At 43.7% G+C, this 18,437-nt stretch overlaps 1 protein-coding gene across 13 annotated transcripts in view; it reads right to left on the reverse strand.

Annotated features, from left to right (window-relative positions):
- LARP4B (La ribonucleoprotein 4B) overlaps positions 1–18,437 on the reverse strand; it is a 125,646-nt gene that overhangs the window by 11,803 nt on the left and 95,406 nt on the right. For 12 of the 13 annotated variants that reach the window (XM_045399467.3, XM_045399465.3, XM_074000882.1 and 9 more), the window contains 6 exons: positions 15,241–15,344; positions 9,742–9,852; positions 8,585–8,638; positions 8,289–8,498; positions 4,603–4,709; positions 3,911–4,162 (listed from right to left, as the gene is read on the reverse strand). In XM_045399467.3, coding sequence (XP_045255402.2) covers positions 3,911–4,162; positions 4,603–4,709; positions 8,289–8,498; positions 8,585–8,638; positions 9,742–9,852; positions 15,241–15,344 — 838 coding nt within the window. Of the gene's footprint in view, positions 1–3,910; positions 4,163–4,602; positions 4,710–8,288; positions 8,499–8,584; positions 8,639–9,741; positions 9,853–13,979; positions 14,131–15,240; positions 15,345–18,437 lie in introns of those variants that run through there. The other variant, XM_074000879.1, reaches the window with a different exon arrangement.

Here is an 18,437-nt window from a genome sequence, read left to right on the forward strand (position 1 = left end):
AGTGTACGGCAAGGGACTAACGCGGAAGTCCAGGCAGGTGACAGAGAACGGAAGAAAACACTGACTAAAACCATCTCCCTGGTGCCTCCCTGGGAGGTCTGTTGAGACGTGAGTACTGAAGATCCCCTGGGTCGAAATGACAAGACACATAAAATCTGAGACGGAGCTCCATCAGTGAGTTGTTTAAATGGTGGTAAGAATTTTCCCGGTGCAGATTTGTTTTACATCAGATTTAAAAGATCCCAAATACTCCGTCCCATCCCTTCCTCCGCCCTCTCGGCTTCCTCCACTACTGCCTCAATGGCGGACCTCTGTGCCCCAAAGACTTCCTGTCCTCGCCTGCCAGCCTCAGGAACCACGTTCTGGACCTCCCCCTGCAGGCAGCAAGGCCATGCCACACACGCAGCTGATAACCACAAGACACACACTGATTAAGTGGTGACTTCACGTAGAGACCTGGCACACTAGGATGGCCAAGGCATTCCCATTTCCTTGGACAGGGTTATGTGGACTAACAAGTCACATGACACACATTAATCTCAATTTATAATTTAATGGAATGCAAAGACTCCCCCAAGAGCCTTGCATTACATAACTTAGAAAGGAGTTCAGACATAGTCTTGACTAATCCCTTCATTTACAGAAAACCAAAAAGTAGTCTTGCCTAAGATGGCCTAACACTGGAACACTCCGTGGAACCATGGGCCAGCCCCTCTAAGGGAAGGATGGCACAAACCTTTAGGATTCTGGAGCAAATCTCTATTATCTCCTACAGAAAAATTCCTGGAAATAGCTCCTGGCTTTCTACTGGGGCCTTGCGGAGACTGCAAGCCAGACTATGGGACATGGGTGAGTACTGAGCCACAGGTGGGGCACGAGTCCTGACAACCCACCCTCCTGCAGGAACAGGGGCCTTGGTGCTCCTTGTCCTGGATCCCTGCCTGCGGCCTCACAGGGAGAAAGGGACCTGGGCCTGCATTATGGACAGCCATCCCAACACACACCTGGCTCAGCACCACTCCCTAATAGGGGGTGCTCCGGAAACCCAGGGAGCTGAACGCCCACTCCGCTGTGCCACGATTCAGAACTGGTGGAAAGGTGGGGCTGCCATGGCTCATGAACAGAGCTAGGAATGCAACCGGATGAGAGTCTGGAGTGGGACAGGACTCAACTGGCCCTGGGGACCTGGGAGGGGTGTGAGATGGATGGTGCCAGCACCTGCCTGCCCAGAGGCACTGTCCTGAGTGAGGGACAGCAGCCACATGGGAAGAGGACATCCCGCAGGGCCCGGCAGAGGGCAACCCTCCGCCAAAGGCAGCCTGCTCGTCACTACCGGCTGAGACACAGGGGCACCCATCCTTTGGAACACAGTGGTGTCCAGGACACAGACCTGCCTGCCATGGAGTCCTATCCCAGTCACCATCAGTGGGCCCAGTCAACACTCCCCACACCCTCACTGGGCTCCACGTAACCCGTGTCAGACCCAGAAGCCCACCTGCAGCTGCAGAACACGTCGGTGCCCATCATGCAGAGAGCAGGTTGGCCAAGCCAAGGCTCACCGACAGGGCCATGGCGGGTTCCAGCTCAGAAGAGGTAGCAAGGGACCCAGGGTGGTGCCAGCACCACAGAAACACCACTGTGACACCTGCGACTCTGAATGCGGTGGTGTGAAGAGACCCTGAAGAGGTGTGCTTCCCCCAAATAACCCTAACAGTAGCTCCACCAAGGCAGCCACCTGGCACTTGGGGCTCCTCATGCCATTCAACCTGGCTGGGCTGTGCCCTGCCATGGCCGCCATGCAAGGGTAGGGACGTGTGTCTGGACTCCGGTAAGGGGTTCTCCAGGGTATCTTAGCACTTTGGCCCAATAGAGAAAGTTAATGGAAACAACACAAACCCTCCCAAAAAGGGGAGGTGGAGGCTGCTGGGGATCAGGTTCTCGGGGCAAGCAAGGCCTGGAGCACTCCCTGCGAAACAGAACAAGCTCTTTCTCAACACAGAGGGAAGGAGGACGTTATGAAGATCAGCTCTGGCTTCAGGACCCGTTGCAGAAACAGGCTGCAGGAGCTGCATGCACTTTCCCCACCCATTGAGCCCAAGCGGTGTTCGCTTCCTAAACCACTCCCTGCTGCAGTGCTCAGGTTTCAGGTGGGAGGACAGTTGTCCTCCCTTGGTGGGGAGACAGAGGGTCTCCATTGGTGCAAAATCTGCATCTGTTAGGCAAAAGCATAGACTTGTTACCACTACAGCATTTGCAAGTTCAGGTATTGTTCAAGGGTATCCTGGGTGGAGCACACTCATTAGCAAGTGTTGGACTCTCGGCTTCAAAGCCACCTGTATACACTGTGTGAGGGAGCTGGAATTCAACAAGCCCCACTTTCACTTGCCAGGAAGCTTCTTGTGACGCTCATATGAACAGGGCACACTGAAGGGCACAGGAGGCTGAGGCCAGGGGTCTTGTCCATTTAGTCTGCCTCCTTCCACACCATGCCCACAACTGATGCCCCTCAGAGGGAGCCACATGGCCTTGATGAGTGGGGCTCTGTCCCAAGTCTGAGCCCCAGCTCTGCAGCCCTCCTCCCTCCAAGCTTCTGGGCCTTAAGAACCCCAAACTGAGACCCTGGGCTAGCAACTGCTCCCTGAAGTCAGTGACTCTGCATGACACAGTGGGCCCCTTTTGGCTTTGCATCTCCAAGGCCTGTTAAGCCAGCCTGACGCCATGTTTCCTGTGAGACAGCCCAGTGCCAGCTCTCCCAGACCATGGTGCCTTCCAATGCCACTGCATAATCCCTGCAGCAACTCCTATGTGCTCATTTAATCATTATGGGCAGGAATGAGATGCTTCTGATGCCTCTTCATGTTGAATTCTCACTGCACAGAGCGTGTGCATGGGGGCAGCAGGAAGAGGGGTCTGCACATGAGGCACAGTGCTATACATTTTGTGTACAGAAAACTCAGAAAAAGTTCAGGAATTAAAGTCGCTTGTTTGTCACTTATGAAAGGGAAATCCTGACAGTCCTTATCAAGGCAAGGACTGGCCTTATCAACAATGGGCGGGTGCGGTGGCTCACACCTGTAATCCCAGCACTATGGAAGGCAGAGGCCGGAGGATGGCTCTAGGCCAGGAGTTCAAGATCAGCCTGGGCAACACAGCGAGATCCTGTCTCTACAAAAAATTTAAAAACTAGCCAGGCATGGTGGTGTGCACTGAAGTCCTAGCTATTCAGCAGGCTGAGGCAACAGGATTGCTTGAACCCAGGAGTTCAAGGCTGCAGTGAGCCATGATCGTGCCACTGTACCCCAGCCTGGGCAACAGAGCAAGACCCTGTCTTAAAAACAAACAAAAAACCAACTACAGGATTGATGCCAAAAAAATATTAAAACAGTGGGTAGGAAGCACAACCACGACCCATCCTGGCTAGTCTCAACCCTCCAGTGAGATCAGACTTCAATCCTGATCTGCCTGGTTACCCGCTCCAGGCTCCACCTGCAGTGCCTGGTGCACACCCCGCTGGAGGGCACCAGGCCAGCAGCCATGGGGCAGAGCTTGGACACTGCTCTCGCAGAGGGGCCTGGTGAGCCAGGGATGCTGCCAAGAGGAGACTGCAGGCACATGGGATGAAGTCTATGACTGCTGAGCTCCAATGTTTCTACAGACAATGATCTAAAACATCTACAGTTCTCACCAGATAATGATCTAAAACATCTACAGTTCTCACTGAACCATTTCATATTCCAAAAAAGATGAAGCCATTTAAGTCTCAACAATTATATAAAACCCTTTATGTTTATAGCCTTCAATTAGATTTTCTGTGATATACTTAAAGACAATTACAAAACAGACCTAAATTAAAGAATTTTTAAAATATTAGTAGTTTATGATGGTACACAGTGGCTGCTCAACAACTCACCTTCCCCTCCCTAAACCAGGAGAGGATTCAAGACTGCCTGGCTCCACGCGCCCAGGCCCAGCCTCTCTCTTGGCATATGCTGAAGGGTTTTGTATCCGTGTTCTAGTTTGACCTGCTTGCCTTGTTTGTGGACTCCGGACACCATTAATTAATCGATCTGCAGTGAAGTTAAATATTGAAGGACTTTCTAATAACCCAGGTCCTCTCTCCGCACTAGGAATTGCATGCCGCAGATGGGATTTACTAGGATTCCTGTAAATAAAAATGGTTTTATGTGTTCAATTATAAAATGATCAAGGCATGACATAACCTGCATACTGACAGGGAATAGCTAAGCTGAAATCTGCTTTCTATTTAATAAAATAGAAAAATAGGATTTGGGATGGTTAACTCCTACCACATAGGATAATACAAATCTATTAACAATGTGCCACGATTCTGCTGTTTTTCCATCCAGGCCCAAATTAAAATCAGGCACACCTGATGTGTACAAGTTGCCCCAGAGCCTCCTCTCAGAGAATCTGAGGCAGGCACCCACGCCAGATGGTAGTGCTTAGTCTTTACAGAATGCAGCTGTGTGCTTCAAGTGGCTCTGTCTGCAAGGAGCAGGATTAGTGATCAAAGCTCTCATCCCAGCTCCGGAAGGGCAGTAGCGTAAAGACCAAAAGCACTAGGAACGCCCCGGAACTTGCCTGCTTCGAGGAGGATACTGTCTGAGAGAAGTCAGAGGAGACGCCGCAGGCTTGAACGTTGGAGACGTAAACCCATTTATAAATCCAGTATTTGGAAATGGAGTTACCTAGATTCATTTGAAAACAGACAAGTAAAGAAACCATAAAACAGACTTCAATTTCATTAATACCAACAAATCTGTGGAAACCAACGGCATTTCTTGATGTTGTCAGAGTCATGACTCATGTTGAGACACGTATTTTACAATTTTATCGCCAATGGGTGCTGTTTAGAAGTAGGCTGGAGCTTTTGTGCATCCTTTCAGCCAATCCTTACAACAATCCAGCAAGGAGAACTGACACGTGGAAACTGGCACTGAGAGGAAAAACGTGGTCAAGAGTGCGTGGGCTCCAACAAGTGTTGTAACTTTTAGCATGTAAGTCTGATACTACCTCCATCGCTGGCAGGAAGTCAACAGGTCTTGATTCCTAATGGCTTTAATACAACTCATCAACGTTCTCAATCTCAGGAGCACCTGCACCTGCACTAACCCTACTGCTGCTCGCTCGGCTTGATCCAACCACAGACTGACAGCGCCTTTACTTTACCTCGACACAAGTCCTGCTCTGCAGACCAGGGTATTTTCATATCATCATTATTCCCCAAGTCACAAGGTAAACATGGCATGCAAATATACTAACATAAGATTCAGAAGAAACTTAGAAAGGGCCACAGAATCCCTAAAAGATCTTAAGCAGTTAAAAATATTGAGCATAGAATTTTAAGTATCGGCCAACTATTTTTAAAATCTAGACACATACAAAAGTAAGATAAAACTTAGTGTTAAAACAGTTCCTTTAAAGAAAAACAAAAAACAAACAAAAAACCAAGATCAATCACTCTAATTCTCTGGCTTCTGGATCCATGGTTTCCAATACATTCTGAATCACTAACATTTTGCTCCTAATGCTCCTGACGCAGGGCGCTTAGTTCCTGAGGGCCTTACAGTCCACACCCTCAATGTCACTAAAGTGACAGAGATAGGCATAGAGCCCTCTCCTCGTTTGGAGAAAAGAGAAAGAAAAGGAAAAAAGCAAGTAATTCTCCTTAATTAGAGCTAACTGGAAGATATAACAGAAAAAGAATATTAGAGATAGCTTGGGACCAAAATGAAATCATACAAAAGGCAAGTTAGAATCTCCAATTTGCTACTTGAGAGACTCTATATGCTGTAAGAATCGGATTCTTTAAAAATACATCACACATGGCTGGGCGCGGTGGCTCACGCCTATAACCCCAGCACTTTGGGAGGCCGAGGCGGGCGGATCACTTGGTCAGGAGATGGAGACCATCCTGGCTAACACGGTGAAACCCCGTCTCTACTAAAAATACAAAAAATTAGCCAGGTGCAGTGGCGGGCGCCTGTAGTCCCAGCTACTCGGGAGGCTGAGGCAGGAGAACGGTGTGAACCCAGGAGGCGGAGCTTGCAGTGAGCCGAGATCCAGCCACTGCATTCCAGCCTGGGCGACAGAGCGAGACTCCGTCTCAAAAAAAAAAAAAAAATACACCACACAGGAGGAGCCGTGGATGCAGACCTAGATCTGAGGCTGTAAATCACGGGAAGAGCAATGAGGACTATTCATTTCAAGCAAGTCATTTTACAGACAGAGCCCTGATATTCCAGTAAATTTGCTCAAGATAAAAAATAAAATTGGTCATATATAAAAAATAAAGTTGATTATTAATGCTATAACTTCCTATTATTACTTGTTGGGGATTAATAGGCATGACCTCTTCAGTTGCAGAACAAGGGACACACATATTTTAGAGCAAGTAAAAGGCTGCGATGGAGAGCCCCAGTTCCAAGACTCAGAGCAGGACCAGCTGGCTGGCACACACCGCAGTCTGAACATACAACACGAGTCAAGGCCATAAGCTGACCCAGGACCCCAAGGACCCCCAAGAGGGTCAACCATGATTAAAGAAATGGGAGAAGCAACTGCTGCAGGAAGAACTAAAAGGACAAGCACGGCAAGCCACGTGCAGCGATGATTCTTCAACACCCAGAGCCTACGCACTAAAGTCTCTCTGAGGTTCTCTCATGATATGCTTTTGGGAAAAGGAAGTATTCAGCTATGGGTACACTTTTACAGATGTACTACTTCAAAAAACCAGAAACTTTCTTACCATTAGGACTTACTCAAAAGAGACAGACGTAACTTTACCAAAGGTTCTTCTACTGCAGTGGTTCCAGACTCAAGGGGAACCGGGGGCCTCTGAAAATCTCTCCCTGTCCCCGCCTGCAATTCACACGGCCTTAGGAGCTATTTTATAAATGGAGTATGGTTTCATTTCTCTGCTTAGAAACCTTAGACAACTTCCCACAAGCACTAGGCCAAAGCCCACAAGCCTCAGGACAGCTAAGCACCTGTGCAGTTAGGCCTGGAAACTTCCAGCTCGCTCCCCAACTCCCTGCCACCTGTCTACGCTTCAGCTCCAACACCCAAGAATCCACGACCATCTTCTGTTCATGAAACTTCCTTCTCTTTGATTCCTTCTGAAAAACTCGTACTTAACCCGAAAAGCTCAACCCAGACAACAACACAATCCCTGATAAGCCCTGTCTGTCTGTGTTCTGCCATTCTGTACACATTCTGTACACATTCTGTACACATTCTGTACACATTCTGTACGCGTGTCTCCTTGGCATGTTTGACTTTTCCAGCCTGAGTTGTTTGATGGGCCCATATCTTCACTTTCCGTATACAGGCATTTGTTTTCTCGAGTTCACTCTGCTCTGAACCTACCCTCCTTTTCTGCCTGTCAGCAGTGACGTCCCTGCCCATCAGGGTGCCTGGCTCCCAGCCATCCGACCCCGAGGACCACCCAGTCTTCCCTTAGTCCACAGCGAAACCCTGGACATGAACTCTTCAAAGCTACTAACTCAATTTCTGCTTTCTGACCATAACCTATGGATACTACCCTTCAATCTCTCCAATTCCAACTAACCTGCATTGCTACCTCATGCAAACCTCTAGTCCATGAACCCATCTTCACTTCTCAACTAGACTTCAGCTTCAAGGACATGCTCATCCGTGTATTGCTGACTCTTGTGCATCCAATGCCACCAAACTCATGCTGATTCCCACCCAGGACCCACCTGATCTTTCAAGCATCTATAGCAGCACACAAAGATCCAGTACAGACTTATGAATTCCAACCACAGCCTTAACAAAGGCCAAAATCCATAAAAATTAATCATGTCAACCAACTCTAAGGCTGGTGAGAAGTGAGTAAAATAAGGCTGGTGAAAGAGCAGGCCTTCTCCTCGGCCTTGCTGTCAGAAGCCTATTAAACACCTCTTCCTCCTCAGTTAATCCCCCCTGCATTGTCCTCTGTGTAGGGGACACCAGGTACACTACAGCTCTTACCGCCCTCTGTATCTTGCTAAGAGCTGCATGACAAGAGCTCGGGAGAGGAGAGAGTGGAGAGGGGCTGAGCAAGGATTGTGATCACAGCAATCCAAAGTTCTTTATGCATAAGCTCTGTTCTCAACTAAATTTAAAATCCCCCACATAACTTGAAGGTCTATTTTACTATGTCAGACTGCACACATATCTGGCTTCCTATTAGATGAGGATTTTAATCCTTCAAATTATCTAGCATAGTGTCTACAACATAAATTCCTAGTAAAGAAACGACGTACCAGGGGTGGGTCAAGATAGCTATGCGTTGCTGACCACGTCTGGGGCGTGATCAGGCTGTACAGGGGGAACTGCTGCTGGGGGCTGTACATGGGAGGGAAGTAGAACGATGTCGCGTAGCGCTGCTGGGCATACAGGTTCACGTCCAGGGGTCTAAATCCATTCTTTGGCAAAAATGTGTTTATAGCTATTGCCTTTGCTTTTATCCGCGCCTGTTTGAAAATATGTAAGTTTCTATTAGAATACTTAAGAACATCAATTTGCAAATAAACAAAGAATAACCAATGGTCTTGCTTACCTTAATTGGTTTTCCTTGAAAAGTTTTGACTTCTTCTCGAAGGTATTTGTAAGCCTAAGGGCAAAATTAAGTATCAAATTCCATTCGATTAACCTTATGAATAAGAGGCACCAATAGTTCATTCAATAGCTCAAACAGGGAAATATATATTTAAATTATGGTGAACAGAACTTAGAATAATGATTCTTGACACCCCCTAGGTCACAGATCCCTTAAAATAACCTCATAAGAGCTATGGAACGTGTACCCCAAATTCTCACAAACAAGATTTGTACACAATTTTGTAAGTATTAATAGATGCCATAGAAGTCTCCCAAAGACCACTGGCTAAGAACCTTGACCTGGTGGAAAATGATGAATACTGAGTTCCTAGCATTAATCCCAATTTCAGATTAGGAGTATGCAGTTCAGGAAATACCAGACAGGAAGGAAAAGGATTAGGATCATAACATTCTTTACATATCTCCTTGTTCTTCTCCACACTAATTCTACGTTAAACCCCTATAAAACCGTGAAGGCCCTGCACCTCTGATACAGTCTCATCCAATCACCTTCGCCGCGCAGGCTGGCAGAGCTCACGCTCAGCTCCACAAACATGGTTACTCTATCTTCCGTCCCCCTTTTCCCCGCCATCCAATTCAAACCCATCTTTCAGGTTTCTGTGTTTTATTTTCTGAACCATTTAACACTTTATAATACATGTGTTAATTTTCCCACAAATAAGACGTTTCCTTCCCTTAAGGGCAGGAAAACTACTCACTCCTTATACTTCCTTACAGAGCTTACTTCTCAACCATTAAAAGCATCTTCCAACATACAATGAAGTCTGCTGGGAGATGAAGATTAGGTTCAAATTTCCCCCCAACACTTTGCAAATAGTAAAACTTTTCTCTGCCCAGACAGAAGAACAAAACTGATTTTCCTAGGTTGCTTAGCTTGCTGTCCTTAGAAAGTAAAATCACATGCTTTTTATATTGCTATAAAAATTATCCATACAAATACACTCATTTAAGTTTCTACAACTTGATTTCCTCTGCAGATTATATTCGAACTTACTATCACAAATAATCTCAATGCCCAAGTTTAGTCCCAACATGCACTAATACTAAAAACTGGTAAACTATGCAATTCATAGGGTGATGGTGGAAAGAACTTACCTGTTGTGCATCAGCTTCTGTTTCAAATGTAATAAACCAATTATCATTATATGCAAATTCACAGTTTATAAATTTTGGTAAATTATCTCCTTTAAATAGTGCTTCTACTTCCTACAGGAAATAGAGATGTTAGAAATTAATTCTCAACAATGCCACTTTTTGTCCTCACCAAAAATGTTTTAACAAATGCATTATCTTAAGGAACTATCCTTAAACAAACTAACATACCATGATGCCTAGTAAATTTCTCTTCCAAAAAGGATGAGGGTTCAGCAGGGCTTCCAGAATCAGAATCACAATGCCATAGAGAAAAGCAGTTACACAGCTTACAGCTTCCCCTACTCTCAAGATACCATTAAGCTAAATTAATGTGAAAACTATCATACCATTTTCTGGGCTGATAATTTCACAACTTTAAAAAATAAAAATAAAAACATTGCTTGGACTTCTGTTTCTGCCCATGATGGACTAGATCTACTCTCCCAGATGACTCAATTTAAAAAACAAAGACAAAATACATGAAGAACGGTTTCAGGCCCTGAACCCCAGCATGTACACGAGTGTGATCCCTGAGAGGGACATGAACGGGGTGCGGGGGGTTGGTGGCCCTCAGTGCCTGGGCCACAGAGCCCGCAGGGTAAGCCTGAGACGGCCTTCCCCACATCTCCAGCCTGGAAAACAACTGCCTGAAGGAGGAGAGGGAACAAGCCCAGGGCAGGCTCACCAAGACCAGATTGGTTTGTTTTCCCACTAGCCACCGTGGGAAACTCTCCTAAACCCACAGGATAGCAGGGACAGTGCTCAGAAGGGCACTGCTTTAGCCGTGGGGAAAATGAGCCCTGGAGAAAAGGCTGCTCTGATTCCACCTAACAAGTTGGCTCCAAGTAACTTAACTGCATTTCAAAACAAAGCTCAAGAATATTTATTAGAATACAAAAATATTCAGTAAAGTAAAATTTAAAACGCCAAGCATCTCCTCCAAAATCACAAAGCATGCAAAGAAATAGAAAAATATGACCTATAATGCAAAAGATTAGACCTAGAAATGATAGAGACGATAGACTTAATACACATAAAACGTTTACTGCATGTATATTCCATATCCCATAAAAGGTAAAGACTGAGCATGTTAAACATACATGGAAGATTTTTAAAAAGATCCAAATCAAACTTCACTGGAGATGGAAAATACAGTGTCTGAAATCAAAACTACACTAAATAAAATAAACAGCTGGCTAGACACTTTCTGAAGAAAAGGGCGAAAGGGAGAAGAAAACATTTAACAAAATGGCTTGATAAATTTCAGGTACAAGAAGTTTGACATCTACACCAAAGTATATTGCAATCAACTTGCTTAAAACCAATAGTAAAATCTTCACAGCAGCCAGAGAAAGACTTATTACACACAGAAGGATGATGATAAAAACCACAGAAAACGTATACCAGAAGAGAGAATATCTTTAAAACACAGAAAGGAAAAAACCCCATCAATCCAGAAATTTATATGCAGCAAAAATACCTTTCATAAATGAAGGTGAAATAAGATTTTCCCAAACATACTAAAGCTGAAAAAAACTCATCATCGGCAGACCTGTACAAGACATGCTAAAAGAATATCCAGGCAGAAGGGAAGTTCAGATTGACATAAAGGAATAAGAAGCACTGTAAATGGTAAATACTGAAAAAACATAAAACACGTTTTTCTTATTTTTAATCTCTTTTTAAAAATGAGTTGTTTAAAGCAAACACAACAACGATGTATTGTGAGGCTTATGACTGTGTAGAATTAAAATGTATGACAACAGCACAGGCCAGAAGTGGAGAATGGGAGAGCATGGCTGTAAATGGGAGAGCATGGCTGTAAGGTCAAGAGGTATGCTGCTCTGTGAATTACACGGACTCTACTACAGTTAGAGGGTCAGCTGGAAAGCCTAAAGAAAGCGGGTCCAATCTTGGCTTCCCTGGGCCACACTAGACGTGGAAGAACTGTCTTAGGCCACACGTAAAATACACTAACACCAACGATAGCTGATGAGCTTTTTTTAAAAAAAAAAAAACAACTCATAATGTTTTAAGAAAGTTTGCGCATTTGTGTTGAGCTGCATTCAAAGCCATCCTGGGCGGCATGCAGCCCACGGGCTGGAGAAGCATGCCCTAACGCACAACTAAAAAACAGAAACAAAGAGTTATACCTAATAAGTCAAAAAAAGGAGATAAAAATACACATTTAATCCCAAACAAAAGGAAGGAAAAGGGAAAGAAAATAAAGAACAGAAGAGACAAACAGAAAACAAACAGCAAGATGAAGAATTTAAATTTAATCATATCATTACATCATTAACCTCTTAAACGTAGATGGGCCACGCTCTGAATTAAAAGACAGAAACTGGGCCGGGTGAGGAGGTTCATGCCTGTAATCCCAGCACTTTGGGAGGCCAAGGCGGATAGATCACAAGGTCAAAAATCAAGACCATCCTGGCCAACACTGTGAAACTCTGTCTCTACTAAAAGTACAAAAGTAGCTTGGCATGGTTGCGCACGCCTGTAGTCCGAGCTACTTGGGAGGCTGAGGCAGGAGAATCGCTTAAACCCAAGAGGCAGAGGTTGCAGTGAGCTGAGATCACGCCACAGCACTCCAGCCTGGCAACACAGTGAGACATCATCTCAAAAAAAAAAAAAAAAAAAAAAAAGACAGAAATTTTCAGATTGGATAAGAAAAGCAAGACCCAATTACACACTGCTCACAAGAAATCCACTTTAAATAAGAAAACACAAACGAGTTAAAAGAGGATAGAAAAGACCTACCATACTAATGTCAATCAAGGAATGCTAGAGTGGCTATATTCATACCAGATACCAGAAGAAAAACAGCAACAAGGAAAAACAGGGCCATTCCATAAAAAATTTCTAGCCAGGTACACTTCAAAAAGTACAAAAGGAACTTGACAACCAAATGAACTACAAAAAAGGATTCCAGGGATTCTAATGCCCTATGCTGTTGTCCCATCACTGGTAAATGCTTACTGGTTAAAAGACAAAACACATCAACGCAAAAGTCACACTTGACTAATGGTAAATTAGGATTATGACTTTTAAACTCAAACAATAATACTTTCAGGCTACTAGACCATCAGTCTACTAGTGGCAAGAACGGTTGACTCCTCTGCCTCTGGGAAAATCCTATTTTTAAGAAAATCAGAATCAGTATTTAAAATGTATTCATCACTGACAAGCACCTAGTGACATTTAAAGAAGAATTTTCTGGAAACTCCTAGCCTACATTTCTAAGACCCAGTAGAAGGGCTCCATAAAAATTATACAGAGTCCTTGGGAACTTCTTTTCTTACGTGGATTGTTTTAGGCTACTTATTTTCCTTCCTTTTTTTCCCAACTTTTAATTTATCAAAGTTTCCTTTAAACCTTCTCTCTTAAGACTTTCATTGCTCAAGTTTTACAACAGATATAAGGTCAGCAGTTTTGAATAATATAAATATTCCAAAATCAATGTCTACTGCTAAATGCAGAAAATTCTCCTTGGTTGAAGTTTTACAAACATTTCAAGTCTTAAAAATTAGGATCTATGTTTTAAATATTACTTTAAGTTAATACAGATGTCCAAATTAGTCATAAGAAATAAGCTGGTCCTCGGCTGGGCACGGTGGCTCACACCTGTGCTCCCAGCACTTTGGGAGGCCGTAATCCCAGCTACTCGGGAGGCTGAGGCAGGAGAAGTGCTTGAACCCGGGAGGCAGAGGTTGCAGTGAGCCAAGATTACGCCACTGCATGCCAGCCTGGATGACAGAGCAAGACTCTGTCTCAAAAAAAAAAAAAAAAAAGCAAGAAATATGCTGGTCCTTCATATTCAGACCCTTAATAAAAATAGGAGGAAAAAATTATAATCCGAAATTCTTTTTCTCCACATACTACAATACAGAACTAGTAAAGACAGGCTGAGTTGAACAGAAGGTAAAACTTGCTAGGGTAGGACCATACTTACATGAGAGTAACAGAATTTCTCATGCCAGGCAGAGAACTTTGTTGGAATCCTAACCTTTGTCACATGCTAGTTTTCCTTAAGAAACTCTCACACACACTAACCCACTCGGACTGAAAAGCTAAATTTGGAAGCCTGAGCAGCGATGTCCATTTCCTCCGCAGAGAAGGTGTGTGGAAAGATGCAGTATGAATGATGAGGCGGAAATCACATGAGAGATGAGACCAACGACAAACCCAGGCTTCCTGTGTCCTGCAAGTCCCCAGAGCAGGCAGAGCCCGTTTTCTGAGGTAGGATAAACTAAGTTCGCAGCACCTTATACAAAGACTTTGCTTCATGATTTCAAGGTGTAACCATCAGTGTGTTTACTACACAGAGCAACTCAGTTTAGGCATCTGGATAAACGGCAGATTTTACAGCAACATGTAACAGTAGATAGCTTTTCATTACTTTTAAGCTATCAGATACTGTGGTTCCCTAAAATTACTGCCCAAGTCGGGTGAATCATGAGGTCAGGAGTTCGACACCAGCCTCGCCAAGAGGGCAAAACCCTGTCTCTACTAAAAAATACAAAAATTAGCCAGGCACAGTGGCAGGTGCCTGTAATCCCAGCTACTCGGGAGGCTGAGACAGGAGAATCGCTTGAGCCCGGGAGGCAGGGCTTGAAGTGAGCCGAGATCACGCCACTGCACTCTAGCCTGGGCAACACAGTAAGACTCCGTCTCAAAAAAAAAAAAAAAAAAAAAAAAGGGCCTGCCCAAGTTCCCGGTTCTCTAAGAGTGGCTGTGCTGGCTCAGACCAGGTTACCGGTTCTCTAAGAGTGGCTGTGCTGGCTCGGACCCAGGTTCCTGGTTCTCTGAGAGTGGCTGTGCTGGCTCAGACCAGGTTACCGGTTCTCTAAGAGTGGCTGTGCTGGCTTGGACCAGGTTCCTGGTTCTCTGAGAGTGGCTGTGCTGGCTCAGACCAGGTTACCGGTTCTCTAAGAGTGGCTGTGCTGGCTTGGACCAGGTTCCTGGTTCTCTGAGAGTGGCTGTGCTGGCTTGGACCAGGTTCCTGGTTCTCTGAGAGTGGCTGTGCTAGCTTGGACCAGGTTCCTGGTTCTCTGAAAGTGGCTGTGCTCAGGGAGTTATTCATGGTGCCCCTTTGACATAAAAATACTTGTTTTGAAAAGTTATTTATCACAAAAGTGCTTTTTTCTTGATTTGTGGGTTTACTAATCTTATTTTTAAATAAATATTTAAATGTGTTATTTCTAATTTCTAAATATAGAAACGAATAAACCTTCACTATCTTATTATAAGGAGTCCTGGGATCAAAAGGTTTGGGAATCATTCCCTCCTACTCTGTAATTCAGTGTGTGTAAACCCTGGGAAAACAGTGTTAATGTAAGTATTCAGTCTAAAAAACATACAGCCCAAAAAAACACACAAAAGTAAAAAAAAATCAAAACCAACAAAGACCTTTGGGAAAATGTCCAAGTAACCTTCAGAGGAGAAAGTACTTACTTCCACAGGGGTAGATTCAGGTATTTCACGCAATATTACTATGCAGCGATTCTGATTTGGCCTTACTTTCTCTCCCTTTTCATCCACTTGGACTAAAGGTAAAGCTATAAAGAGAAGAAAAATCAATGGTAAAACAAAAATATTAAAATGTGATATGCCAGTGGAATGTGTTACATTCTGTTACTATATTACTAAATACGCTAAAGAAACCTACAAATAATGGGCAAACTGTCAAAACTTTTGCTAGTCTAACACAATCCAAAGGTTTTAAACCAATCTCACATGTTAGTTTTCAAAACTAAGGTACACGGACATATAAAATCCTGCAAGAGCCATGATGTATGTAACACTATGAAACAAAGGTTCTAAACAGCTCAAGCACTAAAAGCAGACAAAAATACAGGGTTAATGGCTTTCTCCTTTCCACAAGTACCTAAAGTGAAATAATCTTGTCTTATAACTTGTTTCTGTGTGCCCTTCCCTGGCTCCCTGATGATCATCTCTTACCTAACAGTCATGCATTGTTTACATTAGGACGCTCATGTGACTGCGGTAATAGACCTAATTCAGATTTTGCCAGTTTTTACATAAATTGTGTTTTGGTGTCACATCTATGAAACTATGCAATGCACAGATTCGAGTTACAGCAAGTAATGATGACAATTAGGGCTCAGAGGTGCCCACTGTCGCAAAGATACAAATTACCAGCATCAAGATGAAAGTGGCAACATCATTACAGGTTCCATCAACAGGAAAAAGGTAACAATGGAATATTATGAAAAAGTTCACGCTAATAAATTACGTGAAACAGAAACATTCCTTAAAAGACATGCCGGATGCGGTGGCTCAAGCCTGTAATCCCAGCACTTTGGGAGGCCAAGACGGGCGGATCACGAGGTCAGGAGTTCGAGAACATCCTGGCTAACACGGTGAAACCCCCTCTCTACTAAAAAATACAAAAAACTAGCCGGGTGAGGTGGCGGGCACCTGTAGTCCCAGCTACTCGGGAGGCTGAGGCAGGAGAATGGCGTAAACCCGGGAGGCGGAGCTTGCAGTGAGCTGAGATCCGGCCACTGCACTCCAGCCTGGGCGACAGAGCGAGACTCCGTCTCAAAAAAAAAAAAAAAGACATAAGCCACGAAAGCTCACTCTACAAGAAAGGTAACTGGGGCATGACTGTAATTTAATTTTTTGTATTTTAATCTGACAAAAGATCATCAAAGACTCATATGCTGAAAACTGCAAAACACTGCCAAGCGAACGTTTTAAAGACCTACATAAAGACATAGTCTGTGCCTGTGGGTTGCAAAACTTAACATTGGTAAAATGGGTAAATTCTTCTCGAGTGAATTTACAGAATCAATGCAATCCCAATAAAAACACCAACAGGACTTTTTGAAAAATTGTGATGATTCTAAAATTCATATACAAATGCAAAACATTTAGAAGGGCCACAACAAAGCTGGAGGTTCCATACCTACTTTAAGACTTACTATAACATTACAGTGATTAAGACACTGTAGTGTCAGCATCAAATCAGACAAATAATCAAGGGAATAAAACACACATTCCAGAGATCAACACCCATGTGCACGGGCAGTCAATACAACAAGAGCCCAGACATGTGGGGTGCTGCAACAGATACACACAGGATGCATACCCCACACCATGTGCAAACATCAGCACAAAAAAGATCACAGACTCGAATGTTCAAATGTAAAACATAAAAGTAATAAAAGGAAAACTATTAGAACCTTGGACCAAGCAAAGATTTCTTAGGTACAACACCAAAAGCAAGATCCGTAACAGGAAAAAATTAACAAATTGGACTATAAAAAAATTTCTACTTCTGCTTCTCAAAAGACACTGGTAGAACAAAAAAACCAGCTGTACACTGAGAGAGCATATTTGTAAATCCCGTGATAAGGACCTGTATCCGGAATACCTGTACTACATATTTCAGTGTACACACACACATCATTGACAATGTGACTGTGAGGCAAAGAAGCATCTTTTCAACAAGCGCTGCTAAACCACTCAGCATCCACAGGCAGAACATTCATCTAGGTGCAGACCTGGCACCACCATTCACAAAAATTAACCCCAAATGGATCATGGACCTAAGTGTAAAATGCAAAACCTTAAGTCCTAGAAAACATAGGAGAAAATCTAGAAGACCTTGGGTCTGACAATAACTTCTTAGACACCACACTAAAGACAAGATCCGAAAAAACTTCATTAACATTTAAAACTTCTGCTTTATGAAAGGCAATGTCAACAAGATGAGAAGCCATTGACTGATGGAAAATAGTTGCAAAAGACACATCTGACAAAGGATTGTTAACATCAAAATGCACAAAAAACTTAAAAACTCAACAAGAAAATGAACAAGATTAAAAAATGGGCAGGAGACCTGGACAGACACTTCACAAAAGATTTACAGAGGGTGAATCTACATATGGCAAAACGCTTCACATCATATGTCACAGAGAATGCAAATTAAGACATCAACGAGATGTCACTGCATACCTATTAGCACGGCAAAAATAAACAACAATGACACCAACAAATGCTGCCGAGGATGTGGAGCAACAGGAACTCCCATTCGCTCCCGACGGGAATGCAAAGTGGTTCATCCACATTGGGAGACAGTTTGATGGTTTCTTACAAAACAAATCATATTCGTAGCATATGATCTGGCAATTGTGCTCCTCCGTATTTATCCAAAGGAGCTAAAAACTTATGCCCATGCAAAATCTGTACACAGATGTTTATAGCAACTTTATTCACAACTGCCAAAACCTGGAAGTAATCAAGACGTCCTTCAGTGGGTAGATGGATAAAGAAACTGTGGGACATCCAGACGATGAACTATTATTCAACACTAAAAAGAAATGACCTATCAAGCCATGAAAAGACATGGAGGAACCTTCAACATATATTGCTAAGTGAAAGAAGCCAATCTGAAAAGGCTACATCCTACAGGATTCCAACCCTAGGACATTCTGGAAAAGGCCAAACTACAGAGGCAGTAAAAAGATCAGTGGCTTCCAGTGATTGGGGGAGGCAGGGATGAACGGGTGGAGCTCAGAGGATGTTTAAATTTTTTTTATTATACTTTAAGTTCTAGGGTACATGTGTACAAGGTACAGGTTATATATGTATACATGTGCCATGTTACATATGTATACATGTGC

The sequence above is a fragment of the Macaca fascicularis genome, chromosome 9 (assembly GCF_037993035.2).
Source record: "Macaca fascicularis isolate 582-1 chromosome 9, T2T-MFA8v1.1".
NCBI lineage: Eukaryota > Metazoa > Chordata > Mammalia > Primates > Cercopithecidae > Macaca > Macaca fascicularis.